The sequence below is a fragment of the Eubalaena glacialis genome, chromosome 13 (genome assembly GCF_028564815.1).
Source record: "Eubalaena glacialis isolate mEubGla1 chromosome 13, mEubGla1.1.hap2.+ XY, whole genome shotgun sequence".
Lineage (NCBI taxonomy): Eukaryota > Metazoa > Chordata > Mammalia > Artiodactyla > Balaenidae > Eubalaena > Eubalaena glacialis.
Window position 1 is genome coordinate 91839910 of NC_083728.1, and position 18508 is coordinate 91858417.

The 18508-nt window shown below is 53.8% G+C and overlaps 1 protein-coding gene across 1 annotated transcript in view; it reads right to left on the reverse strand.

Moving 5' to 3' along the window:
* Positions 1-18508, reverse strand: part of SDK1 (sidekick cell adhesion molecule 1) — a 182814-nt gene that overhangs the window by 104009 nt on the left and 60297 nt on the right. Inside the window, exons 10-12 of the mRNA XM_061207928.1 lie at positions 5468-5577; positions 3694-3844; positions 2896-3133 (exon numbers count right to left, since the gene is read on the reverse strand). Of these exons, the coding sequence (XP_061063911.1) occupies positions 2896-3133; positions 3694-3844; positions 5468-5577 (499 nt within the window). The remainder of the gene's footprint in view (positions 1-2895; positions 3134-3693; positions 3845-5467; positions 5578-18508) is intronic.

Below are 18508 nucleotides of genomic sequence, written 5' to 3' on the forward strand. Positions count from 1 at the left end.
TCGCCAACCGAGACAAAAGCGAGCCCACAGTGCTTTTCCGGGTACAAAATCTATACCTCAGACAACGACACTGCTCAGCAAAGTCTTTTCAGAGTCCGCGTAAGAGACGATCCAAGATTGTCTGAGGAGAGCAGAGGCAGAAGAAAACACTGGAGTGAGTTCACACATACACTGATGGCCTCTGACCACTGTAAAGATGGCTGTTCAGCAGCTGGAAAGATTTTTACAAAAATACAGTCTCAATGCAGCAATTTTGCCACTGGTTTACTTCGTTCTTTGAAAACGTACCCCCAAATATTATTTTGTTTTTAATGACACTTTCTTCATCTTTACATAACATTTAGTTTGTTGTTTTCTGAACAATACCCTTGAAAAGTGTACAATTTGAGGTTGACAGTTATTTTCTTTCAGCTCCCTCAAGATTATGATTCCATTGTCCTCTGGCCTCTCTTGTTCTTGAGAAGTTGGCTTCAAACGGTCTTTGTAGGTAAGATGCCTTTGCTCCAGGTGTTTTTAAGATTGCTCTTTGGCTTCTGTATTTGCAGTTGTAGTGCAGTGCATTTTGGTGCAGATTTATTTTTATTTATTCTGTTCAGGATTCATGTCTTCAGTCTGACACATAATGTCTTCTATCAGTTCTGGAATTTCTCAGCCATAATCTCCACACATTTGCTCCCTCTCATTTCCGTCCCCTTTCTCTTCTGAGTCTTATTAAATGTATGTTGGACCTTCTCATTCTATTCTTTATGTCTTTTAACCTCTCTATCATACTTTCAATCTTGATGTCTTTGCACTGTATTTTGAGGCTTTTTTTTACTCATTTCCAGCTTCCAGTTTGGTAATTCCCTCTTTATCAGTGTCTAACCTACTGTTTTTTTAAAAAATTTTTATTTATTTATTTATTTTTGGCTGTGTTGGGTCTTCGTTTCTGTGCGAGGGCTTTCTCCAGTTGCGGCGAGTGGGGGCCACTCTTCATCGCGGTGCGCGGGCCTCTCACTGTCGCGGCCTCTCCCGTTGCGGAGCACAGGCTCCAGATGCGCAGGCTCAGTAGTTGTGGCTCACGGGCTTAGCTGCTCCGCGGCATGTGGGATCTTCCCAGACCAGGGCTCGAACCCGTGTCCCCTGCATTGGCAGGCAGATTCTCAACCACTGCGCCACCAGGGAAGCCCTAACCTACTTTTTACCTCAATCAGAGTGGTTTATTCAATGACTGTGTTTTGTTTTTCCTAAAAAAAAAAAAAACTGTTTAAAATGGTATTTTAATCTCTACTTAAAGTTTTCATGCTTTCCTTTAATAATTAAAGACTTTAATATTTATTTCCAGTTTTACTGAGATATGATTTGTATATAACATCGTGTAAGACTGAGGTGTACAACATACAACATGTCGCACATTTTAATCTCATACACTGCAAGATGATTACCACCAGAGCCTTTGCTAACGCCTCCATTAGGTCACATAATTACTGTTTATTTTTCTTTTTTGTGGTGACAATGTTTAAGATCTACTCTCTTAGTGACTCTCTCTCTCTCTTTTTTTTTTTTTGAATTATAACTGACATACAGTATTATACTGGTTCCAGTTGTACAACACAGTGATTCAGTTCTTAACAACTTTCTATAATCACTATGCTGTACATAAGGTTACTCAGAACTTATTCATCTTCCTACTGAAAGTCTTTAATAATTTTAAATGTACTTATTACACTTTGAGGTGTCCAGCGTGGAAACAGCTGCTGGGAGGAGCTGGCTTCCCCTGGCTGCCCTCCCGTCCCACACGGGCTTCCAGGGTGACCTCTCAGCTTTTGTACCTGTGGAGCCTTGAGAAGACAGGACATGCCCTGGGCTCAGGAAGCCTCCGGGGAAACAGCTAAGTCACGATGGAGCTAGTTCACCGTCTCAGACTTTCTACCTTCTTCTCACCCCTCGTTGGGCGGAGGTCAGGAAGGTAGTGAACAGTGCCCCCCCGCCCCTCCCCTCCCCCCCCACCAGATACATCAAGCACTGGGAGAGCGTCACGGGGTAAGGGGATGGTGAGAGGAGCAGAGACATTCTTCCTTTTCAGGAGAAAACCTCACTATTTCAGACTAGTGGAAAGAGCTGGCCTGTGCGTCCTTAAAGAGTGTTAGCAACACTCTTTTCTGTGTTTCTACAAACTCGAACCAGGCCAGTAAGGGTCCTGCAAACCACTGTTGACCACAAAGCCTAGAAGATGAGCATTCTGCAGAGAGACCACTGAAAGTTTTCCTTTCCTTCCTGACCATGAGCGGTACCCCGAGCCCGGCGGACATGAGGAGAGGGATGTGTGCCATTTCTGGGCAGGTGTTAAGACACAGGTGCGCCCACCCTTTGCTCATTCTTCCCCTCTGGCAGCTGCATGCTGATGACAGTTAATTTACAGGACAGCAGAGCCTGGGTCCTTGAATCACCTCATGGACGAGAGCCACCCAACAACAAGAACACCCACCTTAGGCTGTAATGAGAGAGAAATAAGCTACCATGTGCTAAAGCAATCGAACTTTTGAGGGTCTATTTTCTAGCGCAGGGGAGACTCAACACATCACACGCATGACTTTATCAGGAGGAGGTCCCGAACACCTTGCATTATAAAGATCTCCTTGGAGTCTCTGTACACTCCTACTTTTCGTCATTGGTGGTGAGAATTACCCCTAATTAAAAAGATAATAATGCAAGTCTAGCCCCTGGTAGAATTCATCATCAATTTCAAAGCAGCGTCATGGGCTCTAATGCAGTTGGACCTAATTACTCAGGAAAGTGTCAACACAGACCTGGCAGGGGAGTGGGGGACGAGCCAGCGAGATGCCAGTGACACTGAGGACGCTCAGCTCGGTCTCCAGGGAGACACGGGGAGGGCCCGGCGAGCCCTCGTCTCACCTGACTCCCGTGTCCGGCCCCGGACGGCCTCGCTCCAGGGCCCGGCCCCGATGGCGTTGAAGGCCTGCATCTGCAGCTCGTACTCTGTCCATTCCTCCAGCCCCTCGACCGTGAGCTCCCTCTCCAGCCGGTCGCTGATGACTTGGGCCAGCACAGTGGACGGGAGGTCGGGGCGCCAGCACGTAACTCTGTAGCCCACGGACTCGGGGTTCCCATTGTACTGTGAGTCGGGCAGCGGCTGGAAGTGGACAACAGTCCGCGGTGAGCCAAGGTCTTGGAGCCGCCCCCCACGAGGGTCCCCATGCATGGGCCTGTCTTAGGGGGCCAAGTCCACGGAAAAGATATTCTGGGGTGAATATTCTTAGGACCTTTATTCTACTTTCCCCTGGAACTTTTCTTCTGTTAATTAAATGGAGTCCTGTCAGTAACTTTGGCTGGACATAATTTCTTTTAATACATTTCAGCTTAATTTTGTGGGGAAATGTTCTGATTCAATATCAACCTGGCTCTCTTACAAATACTGAGTATTGGTTCCGTGTCATCCTGGCTTAAGGACTAACAGGTTCAGCCTGTAGGGCCATCAGCTTTCCTCCCCAAAGAATATTCCTCAGTTCCAAGAAGCCAGTGAGTCATGCTACTAATTAATAAGACAGCCGGGGCTGGTCTGAGATCCAACACCGACTGTAAAATGCAATACTTCCTGGTTTAATGATGAGATTAGTTTTGACCAGGACAAGGCAAGAGTAGGAAATGACTAAGCTCTGGGCTCCCACGCAGGCCCCCCGCCTCCCAACTCACCACCCAGCGGAGCCGCAGGCTGGTCTCGCTTGCGGTTCGGACGGTGATGCTGGTGGGGGCCACGTCCGGGGGGGCCTGCAGGGTCTGGATGACCCGGGAGGACTGACTGAAGGGGCTGGCACCGACGACGTTCACCTGCCTCATTCGGAACCTGGAAGCAAAGCCAACGACCGGAGTTACTCTGCACAAGAGGTAATGTGGAAAGATGGAAACCCGCCCACAGCTTCCGGGGGTATGGGGTGGGCGGGGGCAGATATGTGTCTGCCCGTGTCACAGAGGCCATTGCTCAAGGCCGCGCTCTTTCCACCTGGTTTCATTAAAAATGTGAATTACATATATGGCCTCTTTCCCTAAAAGCCTCCACAGAACGGTAAATGCACCGCAACTCAGCAATTTCCCGTTCCAAGGGAAGCATGACTGGATGGGTTACGTGGCCAGAATCTGTGCCATCAGATGCCCTTGGCTGGTTCAAGTTTAGGGCGAGACCAGGGGATTAGAGCTCAAGTAGCTCTTTAATGGAAGTGGAATGTCAGAATGTCACTACCAGATGACAGCTTTGAAATTCCAGTGTCTCTTAATGACCAAGGGTGTCCTGCAACCCATTCTCTGTTGGTTCGGAGAGGAGAAACGGCCCCAGAATCCACACCCTGCGACTCTCACCCCATTGTTGACTTGCCTTTTTCCTTATCTATAAAACGAGGGTGGAATTAGATGTTCTTTAAAGTCGATGTTAATGTTCTCAGTTTTTATCTCTTCTTTATTAATATGTACAACTATGTGAATTGAACTTATACACCAGAAAAATATCCTAAGTAGACACACATATTAATTATAGGGGCTTCCTAAATTTACGTGATTTTAAGACAGGGACACTGATCTCTAATCACACTTTCTGATCTTTGAAATAACTATACAGCTTATACTAATTTCACATCGCAAGTCTTGCATCCCAACAGGTCATTTTATGCTGAATGTTTTTCTCTAAAAACAAGTGTATCTTGATTCATCTGCTCTAATCTTAGGAAGGATGTTAAAATGAATGTAAGTTAAACAGCATCTCTCATTAGGTTTTTTTTAAAAAACCCTAAGTTTGGTATTGTACTGAGAAAGTGTTCTTCGCAAAGATGTAATTTCACCTTTTACTCCCTGAATTAGTCATTCTTAGTCTTTTGTTCCCCGATCTTATGAAATGTATCCATCCTGGCAGAACAGTGACTTTATCAAACTCAGCATCTGGTGATAATTGGAAATTCCACCTCCTTCAGTGACCTTATGGGAAGTCACGATGTCTCTAAGAGCCCATGATCACCCTACCCTTTGTTTAGGCCAAGGATTTACTGCCTGGAGACGTTTCAGGATCAAGAAGCAAAGGTTAAACGGCACATTAAGTGCTAGTCCTGGGCGGGGAGGGGGAAGCAGATGGTATTCTGAGGACATCTGCTTTGTGTACACAGAGGTCGTGGAGTTTTGTAAAGAAAAGCACCACATCTCCAACCATGTGGGTCTTGGCTACTAAGCCTAATATACCAGCCATGCTGCTGGCTGCCTGGCCAGCGACGTTGGTGGCAGGGACGTGGCTGACCTCGCATCGGGTACCATCTCCCTGGAATAACACTCGACCGTGTCTCGTGCCCCGAAAGGTTCAATTTACTGTTATGGCCACCTGGAAATGTCTCGCTTACCCTCATGCAGCTAGGTTTCACTACCGCACACAGGGGCCACCTGTGGGGGGCGCCCCCTTCCTCGTGTGGTGTTCATGGCCTGCCGCTCTCACCTGTAATGAGTGTAGGGCGTGAGGTTTGGGATCTCCAGCGTCTGGGCGTCAGGCTCATTCTCCTCCTCGTAGAGGGTGACCCACTCCTCCTCGTCGCCGATGGCTCCAACCTGGGGAAGGGAGGTCTTGGGACCGGCTGGACGACACAGGGCGGAGGCTGCCGTTCACGTACGTGCGGCCGCCCAGTGTCCCCCACGAGTGGGGCGAGTTGAGTCCTGTGTGTGCACACCTCCAACGTGTGCCTCTGAGACGTGGGCTCCTCTGTCCCTGCCACTGGGTCTGGGGGGTTTCAGTCACCAGCTCACAGTCAGGACCTGGGCACAACTGCCCGAGTGCTCTGAGACCGCGGGTGCAGGAGAGGACCTGGCCATCGGGGCCTTCATTCCTGCTGAGGGGATAACTCGTCAGAGAAGACCTGCCCAGGACCCCACGGGACCTGGGTGGCCGGGTGTCCTCACGGAGGGTTCAGAGCCGTTTCCACTGCAGCCGAGCAGGGGGCTCAGCCTTTCCCGCTCCCACCTTGACCCCTTCTGCCCAAACACACACCAAAGACACCGCCGCTGGCCGGGACACTGGAGGTCCTTCTGCAGGGGACTCGCTGCTGCCCTGGGAACCAGCTGAGGTGGTAAAGACCCGCCTCGGGGCACGGCTGACCCCTTTCCACGTGGGGCGCCCTGCCTGCCCTCTGGTCCTGCCCAGTGATCCGCCTCCTGCTGATTTCATTCCCGTCCGTGAACTTCCCGTCCAGTCGGCTGCCCTGGAGGTATTTTCACGTGGCTCTGACCCTTCCAGGACCACCCAGCCTGCCCCCGAGCCACACCTCTCGTGATTCTCGCCCCCTCCTGAGGCAGCTTCTAATTCTGCCTGCCCCAGTCTCTCCGCCCCACTCACGCCGCCCTGCAGAGCCCCGGGGCCTGTCCCAGCGAGAGAACAACGGGGGACACGAGTCACCACCAGCCAGGGAAGCCTCTGAGTTCGCTGCAGGTCCCTGCATCCCTGTCCCAGGCAGGCTCGGGGCCTGTGCAGGCTCTGGGGGTCTGGGGGCCCAGGGGAGACCTGCAGAGGGAAGGCTGTGAGTGCGGAGAGCATCAGGCCAAATAGGCGGCGTCGAGGCAGGTCGGCCAGGGCCCCGTGCCTGTAACACTTCGGAAATGACGCCACGGACAGCACGGGAAACGTGCTCATAAAGTCTGCAGAGAAACCAGGCTGGCAGGTGGTCATGGGAGGGTGGCGCGAGAATTCAAACGACCTTGGTAAACTGGAGAAACGGACGCGGAGGACGAGAGGGGGACGGCAAACACGGGGCCGGGCGGCATGAGTCCCCAAGAAACTGAACGCAAAACTCCAAATACCCCTGACTAAACACGTGAAAATGGCTTGCAGCTCCTCAAAAACCTAGAATCACCACACGACCCAGCAGTCTCACTGCTGCGTCTACACCCAGAAGAAGTGCAAACTGGTTCTCTCACAAGTCCTTGTACACACACGTTCACGGCCGCTCTGCTCACAGCAGCCAAGGGAAGAAGCAGCACGAGTGCCCATCAAGGGATGATGGAGAAGCAAACCGCGGTGCAGCCACAGGATGGCACTACTCAGCCCAGGAAAGGAGGGGGGCACTGACACCCGCTACAGCGTGGGCGGGCCTCGAAAGCGTGGTGCTGAGAGAGAGGTCAGACCCCAAAGGCCACGTACTGTATGATTCCATTTCATAAAATATGCAGAATAGGTAAATCCATAGACACAGAATGCAGACTGGTGGGCGCCAGGGGCTGGGGGAGGTGGGGAAGGGGAGTGGCAGCCTGACGGGCACGGGGGGTGGCGGGGAGCCCGGGAAAGATTTCGGAACTAGACGGAGGGGGTGGGTGCATGTTGCAGAGGCGCTAACTCGTGAACCGTACACGCTAACACGGTTCACTTTATGTTTATCAGGATTTCACCTCGGTTAGAAAGCATCAAAATAAAATATGGGATGACCAGCCAAAAACATATGGCAGGAGGTCAGAGCGGGTAATGAGCCCGGGAGTCAGCAAAGCAGTGAGCCATTGAAGTGACATCGGGCGGGTGCGGCCCGAGTCCAGGGCCCTGCACCGAGGGGGCCAGCTCTCCACGTCCTCAGCGCGGGACCCCACAGAAGGGGCTGCGGGTTGGCTGTGGGGTTTTTGCTCTGATGAGTGTAACCTACAAGTGTAGGGCGGGGACACCCGAGGTCACAACCCCTGCCCCCAGCAGTGCTCTGGCTCCTTTTTAAAAGACCTGGATTTGAATGGAGGCCACATTCCGGGGGCTCAGGTGGGTGCCGCATGGCTCCGCGGACCCCGCCTGCCACTCTCCCTGCGGGCCCAGCCGTCAGGACCTCATGGCATCATATAGTCCCAGACGCCCGAACCTCCGCAAAACACACCCAGCCCTCTGCTCCTCCTCCACGCAGCCGGCAAGCTCCTCCGGGTCTGGGCAGCACCAGGCCCTTGGGAAGCCTCCATGAACGGGACCCCCTCGCCCCCCACTATCCCGCCCCCCGACCCCGGCCGCCAGAAGGCCATGTGCTAATTCTGTGCTGTGCCGGCACCTTCCACGTGCCCCAGTGCAGGGCTGATCATGCCCAGTTCTCATGCAAACACACAGCGCGTGTCGAAGATTTACGTTGCTCATGGACGAGGGAACCAGCAGGTGCGAAGGTGGTTCAGAGGAGAGCACCCGAGGCGGAGTCTGAGTCAGTGCAAGGAAGGAGGCCGCAAGGAGACAGCGACACGAGACGTGAAACGGGTTAGAAGGGCAGCACAGCGGCAACCTGTGGGTCTGCGGCTTCTACAGGCTTGCGCCTCACTTTACAGGGTCTGGGCCAAACCCTAACAGTAAGTCAGACACGGTCAGACTCCTTAAGGCAGAGGAGCCTTAGGCAGACTTATTCAGCAAGGCTCTAGCTCTGGCTGGCGCCTGCAGCCTCCGGCCCGCGGGCCGAACCCGGCCCACCTCCTGCTTTGTAAATAAAGTTTCACTGGCACACGGCCTTGCTCACCGGTTTGTGTACGGCTGGCCCCACTTTCATCCTCTCACAGTGGAGTCGTGAAGCTGCAGCAGAGACCCCCTGGCCCAAAATCTACGTGTTTACCACGCGACGTACCCTGCCCGCGTCCCGCCACAGGGCACGCGGTGTGTCTTCCGCCTCCTCCCGACGCGTCTGCCACGCTTGCTGTCACTTGTCCCACGAGCCCCCGAGGTGGGTTCAGGGTCTGACTCGCCACTGAAGCCCCAGCACCTCCCCCAGGGTCCAGCCCAGACTCAGGGCCCGACCTGTTGGTTTAATACACGAATGAATACACAGACAAACACGTGTGTGACTTCCAAGGCAGTACTGCAAACGGGCTGCCTGGCACTGAGCTCCAGAAACAAATTACTACTGAAAACACGATTGTAGTTCTAGACCTCGGCGGCGGCGGGGGTTACATTTCTATAATAAAAGGTTTACATTTGGATCTAAAGAGACAGGATCCTTCTCAGTGAGGAAGAGGAGTCCTCTGATCTCTGCTGGGCTCCTCGGGGCTCTCTGGTTGGATTTCAAGACCATCACCACGACGGACTTTCTAGAAGCAAGCGGCCGCTCCCTAACGATGCTCTGGGCAGAGAATGTGTCAGGATTCTTTAAAGATAAAACAAACCAGAGCTCCGTGGGGAGGCTGGGATTTTAACACATTTTTTTCCTTCTCTTTCTTTTAACGCTAACCAACAGCACTTTACAATACTTATTACAAGAGCAGAAATGCCACACATTTCAAATGTCACTCAGCGTGGGGTGGTCATTAGGACCCACCGGGGAGCCCGCTGTCCTCTGCTAAAGCCCAGGGGAGGCTGCCCCACCGCCCACCTCCACGGGAGGGCTCTGGGCCGCAGCTCCCACGGCCGGCCTGCACTTGGCGCCTTCGGACACGCCTGCTCTTTTAATTCCTGGGGTCCCAGACCCCGCCAGCCTTGCCAAGTGGTTTTTCCATCAGGGCCCGAGTTGCCACGGCCGCAGTTGCCACGCTGAGCTCAGCACCCGGAGGCCGGGGATCAGTGGCCACTCAGAGGGCAGGCGTTAGCCTCGTGCACAAGGTAACTGCAAGCGGAGAGGAAGCATGCGGCCCCGCAGCTGCGCAGGGAGAGGCGCAGCAGGCCGGGGAGGGCGGGAGGCAGCAGCTCTCCTTTCATCCAGAGCTAAGGAGGGGGGAAAAGATGCTCCGAGAATCCACCCTACGGAAACCTGCCAAACCCTGGAGTCAGCAGGAAAACCTGCCTGCCGAGCCACCTGCTCAGCTCCCGAGTCCCCTCGGGTTCTGAGCTGTGTCCCCATGCCTGAGCCAGTGGAGCCTCCCAGGGAGCCCCGGACAGATGGGGCCAGGAGGGGACTCAGGGTGGACAGGGCTGGAGGCCGGTTCCCGAAGCGTCCGGACAGCCTGCGACCCTCGTGAGCCGGCGGGGGCGGGCGGGGCGCCCCTGGCACTGACTGACGTCAGCTCGTGCGGAGGCTTCCTGCTCCGGAACAGCCGGAAGCCGGATCCCCGCCCTCCCCGCTCCTCCTCAGCACCTTGCCAGTTGCTTATTCATTTACTTTTTAACTATTTAACGCTCTTCTTATCTTCAGAAGCAGGAGGATGTGAAATGGCCATTTGGTCTCCCTCGATCTCAAATGCTGCTCTCCTGGGTCTGTGACCCTGGGTACTCCTGGTCCCCTCTGGCTTTCCAGCCACCTCTCCTCTGCTTCCTCCTTTGCCCGCAGTGACCCCTAAACAACGTCTCTCCCGGGTCTGTCCCGGCCCCTCCTTTCTTCTCTCGGCAGTGTTCTCCTTCCTCCTGGCATTTGGCGTCCCTCCATGAGGACGTCTCAGCCCCCGGCGCGGCCTTGGTGCCTCCTGACCGCCGGCAGGACGTTCCTGCTTCCAGCCCCTGAGCCAGGGCCTCACCTCCGATGCCCGCTCCCCCTCCCTCCCCCCGCCCGATGCTGGGAGGCCCCTCGGCCTCTCTACCTTCCCTTGATTTCACTGACGGGACCCCAGTTTAGAAGCTCCTGACCGGTCGCTTGAACTATTTGGATAGTCAAGCTCAGTGACTTAAAAGAAAAGAATGACATCTCTTGGAAAAGCCTCTCTTCCTTAAAACAGACCAAAGGTTCAGGGCTGCCGGCTAGCCTGCCCTCGGGTCCAGTCGTGGCCGCCGGCCTAGCGAGTCCGCTTCCCTGATGAGCAGCTAGAAAGTCACAGGTCAAATGGAGCCCCTGGCTGTGGACCTCGGGAAGGACTCCCTTCCCCATCGGTCACCATACACAGCCCAGCCTACCATGCCCACAACGCACAGGCCTCCGAAATTTCTGGGCCTCACCTGTTGCGGCCATAAAGTGAGAGACCGGGTCATCATCCAGTTCAGATGGCACATGGCTTTACCCGCCGGCCCAGGCTCCACTGAACGGCCCTCACTGTCCGCAGACTCGAGGCCAACCCCCCAGTCTTACCTCCCCCCACGCGCGCCTGGGTTTTTGCCACCTTATTCACATCCCCCCTGAAATATCCTTCTAGGAACCAGTTTTTTCATAAAGTCCTCCCCCACCCAAGAAGAGGCTTCTCCTGGAAGCCACTTGTGGACGCACGACTGTCCCTGCACTGGGGGCCCCTGGGGGCCTGCCTTCCTCGAGTCTGTGGGCCCACTGTACCTGGCCCAAGCCCCGCACCCAAGAGCTGCTCCACGACGCCGGGCGGCTCAGGGCCGGTCTCGGCACCCTGCCCGCCCTCCAGCCGCGGTCTCCCAGTCCTGCCACGGGACCCCAGACCCCCGGCTCCTGCTCACCTCGAAAGCGAAGCTGGCCTCCTCCGTGTCTGTCACAAATGCTGGGGGGACGGCATTTGTGTCTGTCCCTTCTCTCCCGTCAGACACGAACCCTCTCAAGGACAAACAGGACTGCCCACGCCTTCCTGCACCCCGTGGCGGGATTTCGTGCCACTTTCTAAGATCCTGCAGTGCTGGCGAGGATTGGGCCCCATCACTCACAGAGTGGGGTGTGCGTGGAGGGTCGGGAAAGGGACTGGAACACCAGAACCGGCCCGACACATGCTCGTGTGATGCGGGGACCTGGCCTTGGGGCTCTGAAGTGAAGGTCCGACGGGAGACTCTGCTGGGGTGAAGCGTGGGGAGTGCCGGGACACCCTGGCACATATGCTCAGAGACCAGGAGATGCAGGTTCTCGCCGACGTTTTCAGACAGAAACAAACTCCACCCTTAGTAAAGGCGCTGCAGGCTGCTCACACCGGCTCCTGCCTCCCCTCCGGTCTCAGCTGCCATCACCACCTGCTCACACATGGCCCGGCCACGCAGCTGCTCAGCCCTCACCACGCATGTATCAACCACAGTTCTAGCTTCTGTAGTTCATGCCCTGACATCCGGGGCCTTGCTGACCCAGCTGGGACTGCCCCTCCCAGGGCCGCCGGGTCCTAGAGATAACAGACAACTCACCCGTGAGCACACTTTTCCAATGCAAACCAACCAACCCAGAGCCCTCACCCCACCCCTTCCTCCATGGGGCTCCCACACTCTGGACCACTGTCTCCCTGCCCTCATCACCCAGGGCAGGTACCCCACAGCCTGCTGGAATGATCCAGACTAGCCAGTCCTCAGCCTGCCCACCCTGCCTTGTCCACTCCTTCCACGGAAACTGCAGTGAAGTCTCTGGTCCACACTGCCCCCCTCTGCCTCCTGGAAGACCCTGGTGCTTCCTCGTGTGGCCCTGCCTGGCATCACGTGCTCCCTCCTCTCGGGATCTGTGAGTAACAAATGATCTTTACAGGGAGTTGTCTCCTGATCCATTGGCCTCACTCTACCTGTATAGAAATGAAATTCACATTTTAAAACAGCAGGTGCCATGCCTTTCACTCTGCTATTCTCTCTGCTTGGAATGTCCTGCTCCCCATCAAAATACTGTGCAGCCTTCAAGGCCCAACTTAAAGTTCACCTCCTACATGGAGCCCTCCTTGATTGCCCTATTCTGTTACTCATTTTCTTTCTGATACTGTCTTGGCAACATTTTTTATAACAATTCTCACAAGCCTCATGTTTACTGATTATTACATTACATCTCAATCGTCCCTCCCACATTTCCCCCCAAATTGTGAGCTTCTGGAGGTGGGGACTAAAAGCTTTCCATCTTTGTAATCTAGTATGTACCATGAATCCTGAAACCTATATGACAGTAGATGCTTAAATGTTTGCTGGATGAATGTATGACTAAATGAAACAAGTATAAAACCTAATGACTGGAAAAATGAAACACATAGGCAAATCTAAAATTCCAACAAGAGAATTAGGATGGAAGAATTTGAGCGGTCCTCAAAAACAACAGGAAAATATTACTCTCGTAAAATTTAATTTAGTTTGACAGTTGTGATTTATATGTGCATTGACCTCTATTTCTTGAAAATGACATTTGTAGTAAAACGCATCCCTCGGTTGTACTTGAGTTGTCACTTACGCTGCAGTATTTTCTTCTCCTGTGTTATTTTTAAAAGTCCCATAATAGGACCTAAAAGGATCTGACAGACTAATGAACAAAAAAGCCACTTCAAACCGTTCATCTTGAACAGATTTCCTATGCAAGTTGAGAAATAAAAGAGAAAAGTCATCGTAAGGGTGTTATTATGGACAATCAAGCAAACAATAAACATTCTGAAATATCCAGGTGTATATTTCACTGTCCCCTATCCCCTCAGTACCTAAGCGCTCAGGCAGAGGCATTACAGCAGAACAGAGCTGAAGCCCGTCTCGGCAGATTTACCCAGATGGCTGGGCCATTGTTGAAGGAGCCATCAGAGAAGTGACAGCCCTCTTATGCATCCGTGACAGACTGTTCAGAAAAAATGTCACTCTTTTTCGTCCTGTTATGAAAAAGAAATTCAACCACAGTCAAGGCTTATTACCATTGAAATGCTGACAGATACTTATCAAAAGGGCCACAAACAGCCCTAATATCCACCCATAACGAGGGAAGGAGGAGAGATAATTAGCAGTCAGAAATCCCCAACTCCAGACCTCGAAGTGATGAGATAAAAAGCACCTGGCCTGTGACCCTGCCAGAGACGGAGCACACCGTCAGAGGTAGAAGATACATAAACAAAGGACGGAAAGTCTCTACTGGGAAAGGGGACCAGGGACGGCTGGATGCGGGATGGTTTTGGTTCCGTGTGACTAAGCTCTCCCGCCAGCAGCTGGACGCCCGGCTGGCTTCTGGCTGCACAAGCTGCTCCTCCCAAGCGGCCCCCACACCGCCCCCACCGGGCACGCGGCCCACCTTGGTCCTGACCGGAGACCCGCATGGAACTCCAGCACCTCCCGTCCTGAGCACCAGCAGGTCGCTGTCCTTGGCGGGCTCAGACTGGGGCTGGCCTGGCGGTCGGCTTGGCTCGGCAGTATTTCCCGGGGCTGAACCCTGCGCTGTCTCCACAGGTCTGTCCCAGGGACACTCCCAGTGCAAGGACAGTCCTTCCTCGGAGCCACAGCTACTCAAGCAGCTCTCTTTGAGTCCAAACATTTGCCTTGACTTCAATATTTTTATTACGTGCTGTGTTTATTAAGTGCTTAATAAGTGTGAGTCCGGCGCTGAGGCTCCCAAGGCGTTGTTACTCTCCCAACGTTCTCCCGAGGGAGCGAGGCCAGGAGAGGCCGCAGGACTCGTTCTGTGTGCCAGGTCCCCGTCCCTGTGCCCTTGGCAGCCTCGTGCTGAGGATGGCTCCTCCCTGGCGTGCCCGGTTTCCGCTGTGGCACCGTCTTCGCTGGTCAGCCTGTCCCTCCCCAGCCTTCCTGGGGCCACGCACTTCCCGGCAGGTCCCAGCGGGTCCCATCCTGCGAACAGCCGGGCCCAGCTGAGGACAGAACACTGGATGATCCCGGGCAGAGCCGGGCATCTGAGTACCTTATTCCGGGGAACCTCCGATCTTCCTAAGCCTCGATGTTTCCCAACTTGCTATTTAACACTTTCATGGACTGTTAAAGAGAAAAAACCCCTGGGAACGCACACACAGCCAAATGGACCGCTGAGAGCAACATTTCAGAGAGCTGCTCCCCCGACGTGGGCACCTCCTGCCCTCGTTCTAAAGGAGGGTCGTGAACGGAGCCTCCCCGGAGGCCCACGGCTGTCGGCTTCTCCCTCACTTGCCGTGAGGTTCCGGTGCCCTGTTTCTTCCGTGAGGCCCTCTTGCCTCCGCGCTGGAGACGGGGGCACCCAGGGGTCAGCTCAGGGCTGGAACCCCCCGGCCCTCGGCACGTGGGGAGCGGGTGCAGGCGTGGATGGAGCAGATGAGGCCTCGGAGGGGCAGGAAGGGCTCCCAGCCCGGAACCCCCAGGCAGCGCGCTGGCTGCAAGCCCAGCGGCCTGGGCCTCAACCGTGACAAAAGAAAGTGGACACACACCTGCCAAGACCATGTTTTCCCGAGAACTCAGCGCCAGGAGAGATTTACTGGGAGACGCCTGGACCAGGGGCTGACGGGGAAACACGGGGCCCCATACACCCCGAAAGCTTTCTCTCGGGGGAGCACGTCAGCAAAAAGAAAAGGAAACAAAGCCCGGCCTTCCACTCTTCAGACCCTGATCCGGTCCCTTGGGGGGACGTGTACTTGGGAGACAGAGCGTCACTCCACCCCGCACCCCAAGTTCTCCGCGGAAGGTGTGTCTCCAAATGCCACCGCCGCAGTCACTGCTGGGCCACCTCGGGCATCTGTGAGCCCCTCGCCCGCGGCTCCTGGGCACTGGCCCGCCACCTCCGCGGCTCTGTAGTTACCTAGAGACCAGCGCTCAGCAGCCCGCGCTGCGTTTTATTAGCCCATAACACTCCCTGAAACAGTGCCTGTTAAGAAAATGGCTACTATTATGCGCAAATAAGCACGAAATGGGCTTTTTCTTTTTTCTTTCCATTTTGGGATGGAACCAGTTTTATCTGCACCCAAGTGCTACCACCAGCATCTTCCTTACAGAAAACCTTGCTCAGAGCAGCCTTTGGAGAAGCCCGGGTGCTATCTTGGCTATTAGACACAGCCAACAGCTGCGAACGGCGGGGCTCCCAGACGCACCGGGCCGGCAAGCAGGAGCGAAGGAAAACACGGCGCATTTGCGATCTCCCCCTTTACGGCACGCCATGAAAGTGTGGGAGGAGAGGTTTTGCTCACTCTACAGTCAAAGGTTACTAATTAAGCAAAGCATTACGGAACCAGAAATACACGTAAAAGCCGCTATTTAAAATTTTAACCCACGTCTGAGCATCAGCTTATCACAGGGCCTTTCAAGGGGCCCCTCCAATGATGAGGGTCTTTGATTCCATAATCCACTGACGACAACTCCAAGAATACAGCCTCCTCAGCGCACTTCAACAAACGGTCAGGATTCAAAGGAAACTTTTCTGCAAAGACGTGGATCGGAGGGGAGGAAAGCAAACGCCGTCCCGCCACAGAACGTTTCGGCAGGAGCCCAATCCTCGCTCGCGGGGGCCGCTCAGCTGTCCCCTGCCCTGGCTAACTGTCGAGGTCCCTGGGGATGGGGCTCAGATGTCACCCCCTTCGTGGGCCTCTACGGCCACCTGAAGGACTCTGTCCCCCCTTCCTCAGCGTCCGCCAGCACCCTAAGCAAACCTCTATAATCACCTCCCCACTTTCTACGTGATTAATCGCTAAGTGGCCGACTTCCTGCTGGCCTGGGTGCCCCTGACCCTCACTCCTCCGAGGATCCCAGCCCGCGGCCAGGCACGGGGCAGGAGGCGACAACCACTTCTTGGGCGAGACACTGGGTGAGCGAACGCTGGGACTGCACTGCAGCACAGAGCGCCTGCCTGGGCGTGGCTTGCATCCATGTGAAGGGAATTAGGTGTGGAATATTCCAGAAGACGTCACCTATGCCAGTCACGGTCTCTAGGGCCCCATCGTGTTGAGTCTAGGAAGGTTGGAGACTGCCTGGACCAGCAATGTGCCAAGACACCCTCAGAGAAGCAGCGGTGGTGCACTGAGGCTTCCTGGGGGACCACATGACATGGACATGACCTCCCACTGCCCTGAGGGGCTGACGCGCTTCTCAGAGGAGATTTTACTTGTAAAGTACCTCGTGCCTACAGAACGCAGAGCCACGCACATCTTAGACACATAAATGTAACCAAATGTTCTAGTGCTCCGGCAGCCTGCAAGACAGGTGCCATCATTCCTGTTCTACAGCTGAAGGACCTGAATGGGAGGGGCAGAGCTGGGGTTCAAGGTCCGGTCTTTCTGGCCCCAAAGCCTGCACTGTCTTTGTGTCACTGACAGTGTCGTTCTTCGTACCACATGTCCTCAGGGACCTTGTCCGTGGCCCCTCCTGGGGGTGCGTCAGAGGACGATGCATGGAATGTGATGAAGGCCAGGAGGGTGGCACAAGGAAAGATCTCTCTCAGAGGCCGCAGGTCTGTTCTCTACCTGCATGGGGCCACGTGTGTTTTAGGAGATGATGGGGGCGGGTCGGAGTACGTTCTGCCTTGAGTCTGCAGATAACTGAACACTGGCCTAGCAATGAAGTGCCTTTCAAGGCCCTTAAAGAGATGCCCATTCATTGATTTTTGAATGGACACCCTGCTGTAATATGCCTTCGAGGTTAGTAGGAACCGTTCACAAATAAAAGCAGGATTCGTTTGCCCCCGAATGGCTATTCATGCTAACCTTTGCCACATCATCGTGATATTTTCTTGGGATAACTTAGTATATGATTGAAAACCAGTTCCAATGAATTTGACCGAGAGAATGGATTAGTACAACATAAACCAGGTAGCAGTCTGTCGGTGGAGTCAGGGCAGAGGATGGAGGAAAGGGGCACCTCGTCCACGTGGCAGGAGGAGTCGCTACAGGGGCCGCGTGCGTGTCAGCTCTGGCACGGGATCGGCTCGGGCCCCTACCCACCGAGTGACGAAATGCTCGACACATCCTCTAGTCTCCTCTTGGCCAGGAAACGTCTGTAACCCTCACCCCTGGGGTTTGGAACTAAGCTGCTTTTTATAGATGAACATTTACTCTCTAGGAGTATTGAAACACAAATGGTTCAAATAACGAGTTTCAGGAAAAAAAATTACCTTTTTGGTTTTGAAGTTCCAACTGTCTGCACCACTACCAGAATTTTTAGACTTGCTGAGTTAACGTTAAAATATTTTAGAAAGACTATTTTAAAGGGACTTCCAGTTCTGGAGATATGGCAGACTAGCTAACCCGAAAAGCCTCCGACCCCAAAGCCAGAGCAGAGCTGGACAGAGTGTAACAGACGCATAACAGATGCATGGCTGGGCGCATGGGGAAGCAAGGTCCATGCCTGGAGGCCAACAGAGTGGGAAGTGAAGCCGCAGCCAAACTCGCCGTGAAATCTAAGCAAGCACTGACTATAAGAAGAGATGGTAATCGTCATCGTAGCCTTTGCGGATATAGGAAACAAGGTAGAAGTGAATACTGGACACGATAACAAGTATGACTTGGAATTAAGGAATTTTAGAATCCTGTACCATTGGGAGGAAGATAGAGATAATGATTAACTTTAGATTTTGATAACTTAAGTTTGCAATTTAAAAGTTTTAGGGCAGCCTTCCTCCTTCCTTCCAGAAGCTCAAGGCAAAGGAGCTTAGTCAGGACCTGTGCAAAGAAGGTGTCCACTCAGCTCAAAGGACTGGCCACATATGGGGGATTCAGCAAGTAAGTAAACAGAATGAGAATACTGGGAGCAAAGTAGGGCTAGTATAAATGTGGAAAGGGGGTAGCCTGAGTAAATGGATGGCACTGAATTGTATTTGGAGGTGCTGGTGTCAACTAATGCTTCTCAGTGTATGCAGACAGATATGGAGACAGACCTGGATGCAGACCTGCATGCACGTGAGCACGTGTGTCTCCTGGCTCTGTGCACTGAGAGGGCCTGGGAGCAATGACACCCTAGGAGCAAGGAGCACATCTAGTGCCCAGATCTTGGTTTCTAAATACCACTCTCCACTGAAAGGATCCAAGTTTCCTTGGAGAATGGCTGGGAAGGAAGGTAAAAGAA